The sequence below is a fragment of the Delphinapterus leucas genome, chromosome 20, assembly GCF_059928025.1.
Source record: "Delphinapterus leucas isolate spDelLeu-1000000601 "Yukka" chromosome 20, BTC_Dleu_Yukka2, whole genome shotgun sequence".
Classification (NCBI taxonomy): Eukaryota; Metazoa; Chordata; class Mammalia; order Artiodactyla; family Monodontidae; genus Delphinapterus; species Delphinapterus leucas.
Window position 1 is genome coordinate 13,882,304 of NC_143148.1, and position 13,569 is coordinate 13,895,872.

The 13,569-nt window shown below is 53.1% G+C and overlaps 1 protein-coding gene across 1 annotated transcript in view; it reads right to left on the reverse strand.

Moving 5' to 3' along the window:
* RYR1 (ryanodine receptor 1) overlaps window positions 1–13,569 on the reverse strand; it is a 121,202-nt gene that overhangs the window by 87,036 nt on the left and 20,597 nt on the right. Inside the window, exons 15-28 of the mRNA XM_089903499.1 lie at window positions 12,839–12,974; window positions 12,661–12,756; window positions 12,454–12,572; window positions 11,501–11,634; window positions 10,784–11,025; window positions 10,072–10,264; window positions 8,898–9,114; window positions 6,986–7,090; window positions 6,660–6,763; window positions 5,846–5,929; window positions 4,725–5,032; window positions 3,709–3,911; window positions 2,116–2,290; window positions 1,769–1,977 (exon numbers count right to left, since the gene is read on the reverse strand). Of these exons, the coding sequence (XP_089759625.1) occupies window positions 1,769–1,977; window positions 2,116–2,290; window positions 3,709–3,911; window positions 4,725–5,032; window positions 5,846–5,929; window positions 6,660–6,763; window positions 6,986–7,090; window positions 8,898–9,114; window positions 10,072–10,264; window positions 10,784–11,025; window positions 11,501–11,634; window positions 12,454–12,572; window positions 12,661–12,756; window positions 12,839–12,974 (2,325 nt within the window). The remainder of the gene's footprint in view (window positions 1–1,768; window positions 1,978–2,115; window positions 2,291–3,708; window positions 3,912–4,724; window positions 5,033–5,845; window positions 5,930–6,659; window positions 6,764–6,985; window positions 7,091–8,897; window positions 9,115–10,071; window positions 10,265–10,783; window positions 11,026–11,500; window positions 11,635–12,453; window positions 12,573–12,660; window positions 12,757–12,838; window positions 12,975–13,569) is intronic.

Genomic DNA, 13,569 nt, shown 5'->3' on the forward strand with positions numbered 1-13,569 from the left:
CTTCTGACTTAGCACATCACACGTTAGCTTTGCCCATTCTTGAACTTTCTGTGAATGGGATCCTACAGTATGTGCTCTTTTGTGTCCGGCTTCTTTCATTCAACATCATGTCTGAGAGACTCGTCCATGTGGTCGGGGTAGGTTAGTTTATTCATTCTCACTGCTGTCTAGCATGCTGTTCTTTGCGTTGAGAGCACCATCTGGCAGTGGCAGGGATTGGGAGGTTCACGTCTTCCCCACCATCTTCTCCCGCCCCAGGCACCTCTCTGGTCTTTGTGCTCCCACTCTTGCCTCCTCCAATCCACTGTCAATAGAGACCTTCCCAAAACTCAGATCTAGACTGGACATTCCCCGGTTTAAAACCCTTCCATTTTTACCTAGCCTTAAAATGCCTTCCCACAAATTATTTATTAATTATAAAGAGAAAAATAGTAACTTGATGGTGGAGAAACTTGGCAGACTCCACCATAACCAAACAGTCAAAGCTAAGGCAATCAGTAATAAGACATAATGACATGATGTGCCGCCCTGATATTCTGCATCAAGAAGGACACAACCTCACTGCTATGGTATTCATGCCAAATACACGAGGAATATTCTGCAAAACAACTGGTCTGTACTCTTCAAAAATGTCAGCATCATGACAGACAAACGCTCAGAAATATTCTACATTGAAGACTAAAGAGACATAACAACTAACTGCAACGTGTAACTGCGGATTGGATTTTGGACCAGAAAAATAAAAAGAGACATCATTGCCACGATTAACAAAATTTGAAGATGGGTTGTAAATTAGGTAACAGTATGTACCAATGTAAAATTCCCTGATTTTCGTAACTGCAGCTCTGTAAGAGCACAGCCTGTTCTGAAGAAATGCACATTGAAATATTTAGGGATAAAGAGGCACGATGTCTCCAACTTACCTAAATAATTCAGAAAAGAGAAAGAGAGAGAGAATGTGAGAGAGAAGGAGATCTGAACGATGCCTAGGATGGGAAAACTGAGGCTCAGGAGGAGACAGTCACAGGCCCAGGTCATACAGCAGGTAAAAGGCCAACTCCAGGTCTGATTCTAAAGTACCAGCTGAAGCTTAGCCACGTGGAATTCAAGTTCTTCCCAGGTTAGGAAAAAGACTGTATCACTTTGATTTATTGTCAGAATCTGACCCTGAGTTTAACCTTGGGAAAGAAAGGCACTAGGGTCTAAAAATTAGGATACCAGATTAATGAAGAGTTACTGAAAATAAATAAACCCATGGGAATTCCCTGGCAGTCCAGTGGTTAGCACTCCTTGCTCTCACTGCCAAGGACCCGGGTTCAATGCCTGGTTGGGGAACTAAGATCCCACAAGCTTGCTGCCGTGCTTTGTGGCCGGCAATAAATAAATAAACAAACAAACCCCCAAAATACCACCACAGATAACAGTTAGTAAGGAAGGTGCCGAAATGTACCCAGTGATTTATATTTCTTTAAACCTTGTTGTAGGATTAGATAGTTATAAGGGCTGGAAATGTCCACTGGGGTCACTTAATCCAGCTTCTCTTTTCTCCCTTCCCCCATTTTGTAGGCACGGTACCTGGAGCCCAGAAAGGTGTAGTTTGCCAAGGTTATACCCTACAAGGCAGCCCTGGGAGCCCATGATCCTGACACCCACTTCTACACGGTTTGTGGGCTAACAAAGAAGCCAAAGAGAAGCTTGGGGAAGAGAGCTGTGGGGAGAATGAGGTTTGGAAGCAGATCAGAGCGTGCTGAGTGGGGTCGGTCCTCACCTCATAGTGGGGATGCTCAGGGGGCGTGGCCTGAAACTGGGGAAGGCTCTTGCTGAACCAGGTAGTGACCGGGCGCTGCATGTTGATGGCAAATGGCTCAAAACCTTCCTGGAGGCCACAGATGGTAAAGAACCGCAGGGAGCTCACATCCTGACCCAGGTTCAGGTGACCCACCTGGCCAGGTCCCAAGCTGCAGACGGGCAGGAAGCCTAGTGGGAGGGGATAGATGGGCAGGGGTGAGGATAGATGGGCAGGGCAGGGGCAGCCATGGGGGAGGAGGTACTGTGGAAAGTAGGGTCAGGTGAGATGGAAGAAAACCAGAAAGGGGCCACAAGGCCAGCCCTCACCATCCCCAATCTCAATATCCCGGAAGGCTGTTTCAGAGCCTGAATCGGACATGAGGACCTCGCCGTTGAGGGTGAAGATAATGGTGTTCTCTGTGAGGTCGATCATGCAGCCCACGACATCACCTGACTGCCAGGGACGCCCAAACGGTTCACTGCCCAAGTGCCAGCGCTGACCCTGTGAGGGGGCAACGGGAGACGTGGTGCAGGAGAGACACACAGAGGGACGGGGAGGTACAGAAACAAGGGGAGACGTGGTGCAGGGGAGACGTGGTGCAGGAGAGACACACAGAGGAACGGGGAGGTACAGAAGCAACGGGAGACGTGGTGCAGGAGAGACACACAGAGGAACGGGGAGATACAGAAGCAAGGGGAGACGTGGTGCAGGTGAGACACACAGAGGAACGGGGAGATACAGAAGCAACGGGAGACGTGGTGCAGGAGAGACACACAGAGGAACGGGGAGATACAGAAGCAAGGGGAGATGTGGTGCAGGAGAGACACGCAGAGGAACGGGGAGATACAGAAGCAAGGGGAGACGTGGTGCAGGAGAGACACACAGAGGGACGGGGAGATACAGAAGCAACGGGGGACGTGGTGCAGGAGAGACACACAGAGGGACGGGGAGATACAGAAGCAACGGGGGACGTGGTGCAGGAGAGACACACAGAGGGACGGGGAGATACAGAAGCAACGGGAGACGTGGTGCAGGAGAGACACACAGAGGAACGGGGAGATACAGAAGCAAGGGGAGACGTAAAGATACAAGTGTCAGGTCCAGGGCATGTGGGACAGAAGAGGGCTCACCCCCACGGTGGCCCCCATCTCACCCCACGTTTGCATCCATGATCCTTAAAGGATAAGCTTTCATGCTTTCCCCTCCCACTAATCTCTGTATCTCATCCCTTCTGCCTGGGTTCTCTATTGTTTCCATGACTGGTGCTGGGGTTATACAGACCACCAAAGTGCTAGTGGAGGGTTGGGGACAGCAGCAAGTAGAGGGATGGAAAGGAAAAACTAACCTGTCAATGTCCCCCATACGGACCCAAATATACCCATATGCCCCCAGAATAGATAATGGATAATGAGATGGATGGACAGGAAGCAGGGTATATGGCTGGATGGAAGAACGAAATGAAAGCTGAGAGTCTACCTGGGTTGATGCAGGGAGGGAAGAAAGTGTAGACAGACACATAGGTAGATGGATGGGTGGATAGATAAATAGATGATGTACTTATGCATTAAATTATTGGATAGATGAATGGATAAATGAAATCACAAATTGACTAAACAGGTGAATTGCGGAACTAACAACTACATGAATAGATGGCAACGTGGATGACTAAATGATTCTTTGGACAGATGAGAAGGATGGATGAATGGACAGACAGATGGTTGGATAGAGAGATGGATGATGGATGGACATATGCGTGGACAGAGAGAGGGAAAGATACATGGAAGAATGGGTAGATAAGTGGGAAGGTAGAGTCAGAGATGGGCGGACAGAGTGAGGCACAGGTAGAGGCAGGGCTGGAGTGTACGAGCTGTGGGAAGGACCACAGAGTCTGGCAGAGTGGAGCCCAGGGAGCTACCCACGCGGTGCCCATTGAAGACATAGGCCAGCTCATCAGCTCCCAGCTCCACGTCAGGCCGCAGCTCAGGCCTCGCCCAGCCCACTCGCATCTCGCCGGTGGTGACTGCCTCAAACTCGAAGTACCAGCGGCCGCTCTGCACCACATAGGATTTCTCTGCCCTGAAGATGCGCACCCGGTCCCAGCGAGACTGGCTCTCCACCTGACCTACAAATGGGGCCAGGCAGAGTCAGAGAGGCTGGGTTGGTGGGAGAGACCAGGAAAGTAAGGGCCTTTGGGGGGCTGGGAGGAAAGGGACAATTCTTGGTGTTAGGGAAGACCTGGGGAATCTCAGAGAGGCAGGGGGGACCTACTGAGACTTCTCCTCCATCCCTTTGCAGTCAGAGCTTCACAGAGGAACTAGTGACAGAGGCATTGAGGAAGAAAGTCGGGTCAGTCACAGTCATGGTCTGGGGTGAAGGGTCAAGATTAAGGTCAATGGTAAGAATCAAGGGTTGAGAGTAAGATCAGGAAGAGAGAGTCAGGGTCAGGGAGGGGATAGAAATTGTGGCTGGGGTCAGGGGTTAAGAAATTGAAAGTTGAGGGCCACAGTCAGGGTTGAGGGTTGAGGCTGGCATTGGGGGCTCAGTGATAGGTCAGGAGTCAAGTTAGGAGTAGGGATTAGAGGCTCTTTAAGTCCTTGGTCGGGTGGCTCCATGTTATAGCTATAGTCCAGAGGTTAGGAGTTAGGGGTCGTAGCTGGGGGTCAGGAATTGGAGTCAGGGTCAGGGTTAGCGCTCACTGGTTCCTGGTCTGGCTGTTCAGTGTTGTAGCCGTAGCCCAGGCAGGGCTTGAGTCAGGTCAAGGTCAGTGGTCAAGATCAGGTTCAGGGTCAGGGACAGAGTGTCAGGGCTGGGGGGAGAGGGTCAGTGCTGTAGATGTAGCCCATTGAGAGGCGAGTTGGGTCAGAGATCAGGAGTCAAGGGCCGGGGTTAGGGTCAGGGTAGGACTCAGGGTCAGGGGCCTGTGGTCAGCACTCACTGGGCTCCTGGTCGGGCGGCTCAATGTTGTAGCCGTAGCCCAGCAGGGTGCGCACGGCCTGGCAGAGGCTGTCCCGGTTGCTGCGCTTGGTGGCCTCGTCCAGCAGGCGGTAGGGCACAAGGCGAGGGTTCCGGCGTGCAGGGATGTCCTGCACAGAGCTGTAGGTCCAGCCCTGGGCCACTCGGTCTCGTGCCCACACATTGTGTCCGTTCTCCGCCAGCCGGTCCACCAGCATCGTCTGCGCAGGCGTCAGTCTCACGTGGCTCAGGTCCAGAGGCGCCGGCTTGTACCCATTGCTCATCATGTACCTGCGGGTGTGGCGGGGTTCGGTGGGACAAGACCCTCACCTCCACTTCTAGGCTCTGTGCTATGGGCTCCCTGACTTCTGACCCTTGTCCTTCGGATTCCATGATCTTTAGCCTTGAGCTTTGAAATTTCTGACCTTTGGTCTCTGACATCAGAGTTCTACGACTCCCTTAAATAAGCTCTGATATACTTGACTTCTGACCCCAGGATCCTGTGACCGTAGCAAGGGCTTTGACTTCACTGACCTCTGGTCTCTGTGACCCCTCCTTCATCTTGATTTTGGGAGCCTCATTTCTCACGCTGGAACTCTCTGACCCCTCACTTCTAACTTTGAGGCTTCTTACCTCTGATCCCAGGACCCTATCATTCCAAACCCCTGGCTTTGGAGTCCTTGACCTTTGAAACTTGGCATCTATCCCCAGGACCTCTGATCTCTCATCTATAATTTTAGGATCCCTTGCTTACAACTCTAACAATTTCTCACCTCTTTCCATTGACCCCTCACCTCTAACTCAGAGATATTACCTCTGTTCTCTCATTTTCCCGGACTCCGTGGCAGACCCCGACCCTGGGTCCGACTCACTCCCACTGTCGCTCTGGAATGCCCAACTCCGCATTCCTGACACCTCCCCAGGACACTCACCGCTGACTCCAGAGCCCCGACCCCTGGTCCTATGACCTCCACCCTAACCCACAGCCCCTTGGTTTCTGACCTCAGCCTCCTCCCACCGGCCCTCAATTGCTCCAGCCCTTACCACGGCATCCCCGGCCCCCTACTCTCTTCCCCAGGTGGGGCCCGGGCCGCCCACACTCACGTCTTGGGGAGTTTTGTCTTCTTCAGGTTGTCTTCCGCCTTCTCGTCCGCCATGCCCACGTGGCAGCCCAGCGCCAGCAGGGTCCTGGGGCGGGGGTTGGGGGCAGGGGGACAGGGTCACCCCACGTGGCCTCCCTGCCGCTGGCATCCTCTCCCCACAGCCCAGCTCCCCTCATCCCCCAGCCCATCAGCTCTGTCTCTGGGTCACTAGCTCTCTCCACCTCTCTTGTTCTGGTTTTCTGGGCGTCTGTCCCGTCTCTCTTGGTCTTGGTGTCTGTGTCTCTCTGGCTCCTGACTCTCCCTTTTCCTCTGTCGCTGTATCTCTTTGACTGTGCTTGTCTTTTCCTGTCTGCTTCTTTCCTTGTCTCTTTCTCTCTCTTTCACTTGCTGAGCATCTCTTTTTTTTTTTTTTTTTTTTTGCGGTACGCGGGCCTCCTCTCACCGTTGTGGCCTCTCCCGTTGTGGAGCACAGGCTCCGGACGTACAGGCTCAGCGGCCATGGCTCACGGGCCCAGCTGCTCCGCGGCATGTGGGATCTTCCCGGACCGGGGCACGAACCCGTGTCCCCTGCATCGGCAGGCGGACTCTCAACCACTGCGCCACCAGGGAAGCCCTGAGCATCTCTCTTTATGCCTCTGTCTCTTACTTGCCCCCTGTCAGTTTCAGCCTCACAATCCCAGTCTCCCTCTCTCTCTCTGCCTCCCTTTTGTCTCTCTCTCTCTGTCTCTCTCAGTCTCGGTCTCGCTCCCCCTGTCTCTCCTTGCCCCCCGCCCAGCGGTCAGGCCCGGGCCCCTGCTCCCTGGTCCGCCCCTCACTTGAGCGTCTCCCCCGACATCTGCAGGTTGTAATTCCTCTCGGGCTCCGGTAGGCTGTGGAAGTCCACGAGACACGGGTGCAGCCTCTTATTGTCATCCCGAACCTGGAGAAACTCCAGAGTCAACTCCTCGGTTCCCCTTCCCTCCCTAGCACTCCCAGACTGTGACCCCTGGCCTCCCCGACCCGTTCTGCCACCCAAGGAGCCCCTTCCCAAAGTCGCTTCCCCCAGCCCCCAGTCCCTCCCAGTTAGTGAGCAGTTGTCACTCCACCACAGCCAGCCTAGCCTCTCCCCCCGCCCGCCCCGCGCTGCAGGCAGCCCCCTCACCGGGCCGTAGGTCCAGCCCTGCTCAATGCGAGTCAGCGCCCAGAGTTCATGGATGTTCTCCGCCAGCTTCTCCCGAATACCCTCCAGATGGGGAGGCAGGACAATCTGGGGGCAGGTGACATTTGTGAGGTCCCTGCATCCCCTCCAGTCTGCGTAGTGACCCCTCTTCCCGAGAACACGTGCGAGCCCTGAGCAGTTCCCCAGAGAGCTTTGACCTTTCCTACTGCCGAGCCTTGGTCCCCATCACCTCACCCTGCCTCCAGGGTTGACGTCCAGCTGTGTAAGGACTTAACATCCTCAGAATTAAGGAACTATCTGGGAATGGGTCTGTCTTCCCCTGTGGACTGGGAGCTCCGTGAAGGCAGGGCTGGGGCTGTCTCTGTCTCCAGCATTTTCCCAGCCCTGTCCAGCCCAGAAGGGGATGCTTGTGAAATGTTTGCTGAATGAATGGATGAGTCTCTTTCCTTCTCTGTATAATGAGAATCAGAACAATATTAACTCATGACACTTACTTTATAAGGGTTCAGTGAAATCATTTACATAAACTACTAAATGCTATATACAGTGGACCCTCAAACAATGTGAGCTTGAACTGCGCGGATTTTTTTTCAATAAACATAAATAGTACCTGTATTTTCATTTTACAGATCTTTAAATTAACTAAGTGTGGGGAAAAGCTCGTGTTTGATTAGAGATCACAAGATGCGGAATCAAAAGAACTAGGGCTTGAGTCCTGATTCTATCCAAACTATTTTAGCTTCCTGCCCTAGGGTGTGTCGTTTGCCAATTCCTTTAAGACAGAGAGAGCAGTGCTGGGACTTGCGACTGTGCCCCTAACCCTCCCGCATAGTTTCTATAAATGCGTGGCACGTGGTAGGTGCCTAGTCATATTTAGATTGTGGCTGTTCTGCAGGCAGAGATAATGATGGTTGGACCAGGGTGGGATGTTGGGGGGAGAAGGGATTGGGAGAGGTGGAGTGGACAACCCCTGAGGCTGCCAGGTGGGTGGGGGAGGGGAAGGGAGCCATCCAGGAGGAGGCCCAGGGCTCTGGCCTGGCTACAGGGAGATGGCAAGTTCACCCCTGCAATAACATTACTACTACCAATAATGACAGTAACTCTGCTGAGTACTTACTATTTCCTCAGGACCATGCTAAGCACTTCACACATATTAATTCATCTAACCTTCACAACAATGCTAGAGGGAGGTTCTCTGGTTCCCCCGTTTTCCTCACAGGTCAGGGAACTGAGGCACAGAGAAGTGAAGCCGCATGCCCACGGTGACATGCTGAAAGTCAAACCCTTGTGATCAGCCTCTTAAACAGGACTTATATTCCCTCCTATAGGGACATGCCTGGAGGAAAGGTGGGGAGCTCAGATTGGGATAGGAGGAGTGAGAGGGGCGTGGAATAGAAAAGATGCCCAACAAATTGTGGTGGATAAGATCACAGGCACAGGCTTTGGGATCAGACTGCCTGGGCTCAAATGCTGTGTGATGTGCACAGGCTCCTTAACCTCTCTGGACCTCACTTTCCTCAGCTGTATATTGGGGGCAATAATAGTCCTTTTTAGGGAATTCCCTGGCGGTCCAGTGACTAGGACTCCGTGCTTTCACTGCTGAGGGTCCAGGTTCAATCCCTGGTCGGGGAGCTAAGATCCCACAAGCCACTCGGAGCAGCAAATAAATACTTTTTAAAAATTAAATAAATAAATAATAGTCTTTTTTTTAGGGGGCTATACCGAGGACTCCCTGAAACCGAGATTCTGCCTTGAGAGAATCCTTTGCCTCCTCTCTGCCTCAGCTTCCCCACCTGTTAAACAACAGGGTCCCCAGCTTCCAGCTCAGCTCCCCATCTCCCTGGCTCCTAAGGGAGTCTGCCTCTCCAAGAAACCCTTGCAGAGCAGGCAGTACCTGGACAGTGTCCACAGGGCAGGGCACAAAGTCGGTGTGTGAGAGGCAGCGGCTGGGGCCCACCAGGTGAGGCCCCCGGGGCCCTTCCCGCCGATACTCCTTGATGGGCTCCAGATGGAGTCGCTCTCGCGGGAGCACAGCCTCATGACAAGGGGCATAGCCAGGCGGAGGGAGGAACTTGAATTCGCCATGGCGGCCACCAAGGAGGAACCGCACCCTAGGTGGGAGAGTGGGGGTCACTAGTGAGGGCAGTATACAGAGGAGAGTCTGTACTCAGTGGGGGGAAGGGAGCAATCTTGGGATCAGTGGGAGGTTCTGGGGAGACCTGAGGTCACTGGACAGTCATAGGGTCATGGAGGTCATTTAGGAGTCAGGAAACTCTAAGGTCAAAGAAAATGCTGGAGGTCAATAGGAATCTTTGGAAAACCAAAAAAGGAAAGTGGGGGTCAGGTCACTGGGGAGTTAATCCAAGGTCATGGGAAAGTCCTTTGGAGGAGGTCCTGGATCAACAGAACATCTAGAGATACCAGAAGGTTTGGGGGAGACCAAGAAGAAGGTCACTTGGAAGTCACTGAGAGTCTGGTGTAACCTTGAGAAAATCATAATCACCACTGAAATGGTGAGTAAGTCATTCACAGAGGTTGGGGTCACTGGGAAAAGATTGGGCTACTGAGAGGTCTTTGAAATAACTGTGGTCGTTGAGAGGTCACTGGGAAATTATGGAACTATTAGAATATCGTTGGGAGATGCTGGGGTCATTGGGAAGTTAAGAGCATGGAGTCACTGGGAGGCTTTGTGGTCATTGGAAGATCACTGTCAGATTCTGGAATCATCTGGAGGTCACTGGAATGGCACAGAATCATTGGGAGAGTCAGAGGTCATCTGGGAGGTCACTGGAAGAAACTTATTAATCATTAGAAGGTCATTGTGAAATTTGGGGGACACTTGGGGTGAAGCTGACATCATTGGGAGGGTCTGGGTCATTGGGAGGACACTGAGAGTATCTGGGATCATGTAGAGGTCACTGGGACCTTCGTGTAGAGGTCTGGCCTGTCAGTCCTGAGAGAAGGCTGCTGGGTCCTGGCCCCATAGAAGGCCATGGCGTGCTTGCAGAAGCTGTCTCAGGACAGTCCCAGGTCTGGGGACTGGCCAGGGGGCTGGGGCAAGTCCTTACTTGACACCAGCTGAGAAGCTGACAACGGGGAAGAAGAGCCCATCAAGGTTGAAGGCCTCGAAGACACCCTGCACAGGACAGCCATTGATGCGGAAGGAGATGGACGGCACGCTGAGGTCCAGGCAGCAGCTGACCACGTCCTCGGGGGCCAGGAGGTGCTGCCCTGGGGAAGTCACCAGGCGTGGCACGTGTCCTGCACCAGGATCACCAGGGAGAAGTCAGAGGTCCAATGGAACCAATGGTCTCAAGAGACAAGGGCAGGTATTAGAGGATCCTATAGGGTCTGGACCCTAGCAACTCTAAGGTCAAGTGTTCCTGAGAGGTTAGAGGCAGAAGTCAAGTTTCCCCTGATGTTAGGTTCCTGAGAGGTGTGGGGGTCAAAGATTAAAGTCATCTTGGAGTTAGGATTCTATAAAACCTTTGGGGGCATAAGTCAAAGATCAGAGATCATAATAATCGGGGCAGTTCTCTGGGCTCTCTTGGGTCAGAGATCTGACATCCTCTGGGGTCAGAGTTCTGGAGGCTATGAAGAAACAGGTTCGAGCCAAGATTCTGAAAGCTCTAGGGTTAGGGTCTTGGGAAATGAGGAGAAAGGGGTCAAAGTTAGCCTGTTTGGGGGTCAGGATCCCAAGAACCCCAAGGCATGTGGTGAGAGCCTAGAAACCCTGGGTCAATGGTCAGGGTTGAGGGTCCCCTAGAAGGGTCCAGGTACCTGTCCAGAGATGTAGCCCATCAAAGCCGTAGGAATAGAGGTCATCGCCGACCCCGTTGCCGCCCCAGCCCTCGCCGCCCCCAGGGTACGGGCTGTAGCCCTCAGTGAGGGCCCAGCCCACCCGCAGGTGGGTGGCCTGAGCTGTCAGGAATGGAGCCACCTCGTCCACCATCACCTCAAAGTACCATTTGAGGTACTGCGTGGAGCCCTCTGCTCGGCCCACAAAAATGTTGGGGCGGATGCTGTAGGAGAGACAGGACAGGAGAGGAGGATGAAGGAGAGATGGCGAGGAGACCCAGGCTAGTGGGGGGTGGGAGAGGAAGGGAGAAAGACAAAGATATACATACACAAGAAAAACAGAAAAGCAGAGACACGGAAACAGAGAGAGAAAGCAGAGACAGAGACGGACAGAGAGGCATCAAAGGACAGAGAAGAGAGAGATGGGAGAGAGACCAGGAAAAAGAGATGGAGGAGAAATAGAGACAGACAGATGAAGACAAAAAGAGCAAACACAGAAAGAAAGAGGGAGGAAGAGACAGAGGCAGAAATGGAGCAGGGAGAGAGGACAAGAGGAATGAGAAGCCAGGGATGAGCTGGGGACAGCTGTGGGGACCGGGGTGGGAGATGGAGGAAGGCCCATCCACCTGGGTGTGGAGTCTGAGTCAGGGAGGGGATTGCGAGGTTCTGAGTTCTGGGGTCAGGGGTTAGGGGCCAGACCTGGTGACAAAGTTGATGAGGTTTGTCTGCAGCAGAAGCTCGCGGCCAGGGAGCAAGTTCTCAGTAATGAGATCTTGGTTGGAGCGCACGGCCACGCCATTGCACACACACAGGGAACACAGCACATCCAGCACCTGGAGGTCAAGGTCAGAGGTCAGGGTGTGAGGGTACCTGGGCGGGGGGTGGGGTGGGGTGCGGGTTGTCCATGGAAGACCCAGAGTGGGAAACCAGAAGGATGATATGCCAGGATGGGAGATAGAGCTTCTGACTGAGAAGAGGTGGTGAAAGTGGGAGGTCAGGGGTCACAGAGAGAGATCAGAGTCAAAGAGAAATATCAGGAAAGAGGCGGGGGCCGTATGAGCTGGGATAAGACATCAGCAATGTAAGAAAAGAGAGACTGAGGAATTCCCTGGCGGTCCAGTGGTTAGGACTCTGAGCTTCCCTGGGTTCGATCATTGGTTGGGGAACTAAGATCCTGCAAGCCACGTGGCTTGGCCAAAAAAAAAGACTGGGGTAAAAGGTCAGAAGTCAGTGGGAAGAGTGAAAGGGTCGGTCAGGGAGAGAGCACAGGGATAAAGATGAGGTTTAGATCAGTGGAGGTTGCAAACTTGCGTCTTCAGGGGCCAGGTAGATAATGTAAATATGTGAAGTGGTTAGAAATAATGCAGTGGAAACCAGTAGCACTTGGGGCAAACTGGAGAGTGTCTATGCGGCCCCCCTAAAAGCTACAAAATTAGAAATTGAAAAAATACTTCAAAGAGCTAATGAAGCACATCTGTGGCCCAGGACCCATTTAAGAACCATGAGTTTGAGACCTTTGTGTTGAGATGGAAGCTTGTGGTAGAGGAGTCCAGGTAAGAGATAAGATGGGGAAATGGGGGTAATTCGAGGGCCATGGGGAAAGGTCAGGGTTCAGCATTCAGGGGATAAGAGGTCAGGGATGAGAGGCCAACCTTGTGGTTCCTCCCATGCTTGTCCAGGAGGGAGATGATGGACTTGATGTGGTTCTCCTGGATGATGTTCAGGACCTCGGGACTCTCAATCAGGACACAGTACAGCACCTCCAGGATCCCTGCATAGGGATCAGAGTGAGAGGTGAAGTGGCTGCAGCCCTCCCGTCCCCGCAAGTCCCCATCCCCTCCGCCTGGGTTTTCTCCTACCTGAGGAGGCCTCCAGCCGATCCAGCTTGCTGACCAGCCAATCCAGGTTGTTGGAGAAGAGGGCACAGTTGGCACGATTGCCACGGATCAGAGAGGCTGAGGGTGGAGAGAGGGGTCAGACCCAGTAGGACTGGGAACCTCGGGTGCTCTAGGGGGAGTCAAGTCTGAGGCCCCTCACCCAGGATTTCATAGAGCAGGTTCACAATCTCTTTCCAGGACTCGGCTGCCTCCTCCCCGGCAAATTCGGCAAAGTGGGCAGCAGTGGTGTAAACATTTAGGCGGTCGATGCAGTTCAGGACCAGGGAGAGCATCCCCTGGGGTAGAGAAAAGAGGGGGGCTCACCACAGGACTCCCAGGCCCTCCCTTCCTTGCCTTTCCTGGACTTGCTAATTCATATGCCTTCAACACCTAGTGACTGGGTGTCCGCAGATCGAAACCAGAGCCATCTGTGTGCACCTTCACTCCCAACTCCCTCCTTTCCTCCTCGGCTCTCCAGACCTGGCCTTGTCGCACTCTGCCTCTGTCCCCAACATAATACATCCCTATTAACATCCGGACTGAATCTCTGTTTCTCCTTCCAGTATTTTCTTTCCTTCCTTTCCACCTCCAAGGACCCTACTCCTGGTCCCATTGGCCCAGCTCACTTTCCACACCAACCATCAGAGAGATTTTTGCCTTCTGTCTCTTTTTTTAAAAAACATTTTAACCTTTTGTCTCCTTTTATTTTGAATTATAACAGACATACAGAAAAGCACATAAAACATATATGGTCTAGGGCTTCCCTGGTGGCGCAGTGGTTGAGTCTGCCTGCCGATAGAGGGGACACGGGTTCGTGCCCCGGTCCAGGAAGATCCCACATGTCGCGGAGCGGCTGGGCCCGTGAGTCACGGCTGCTGAGCCTGCGCGTCC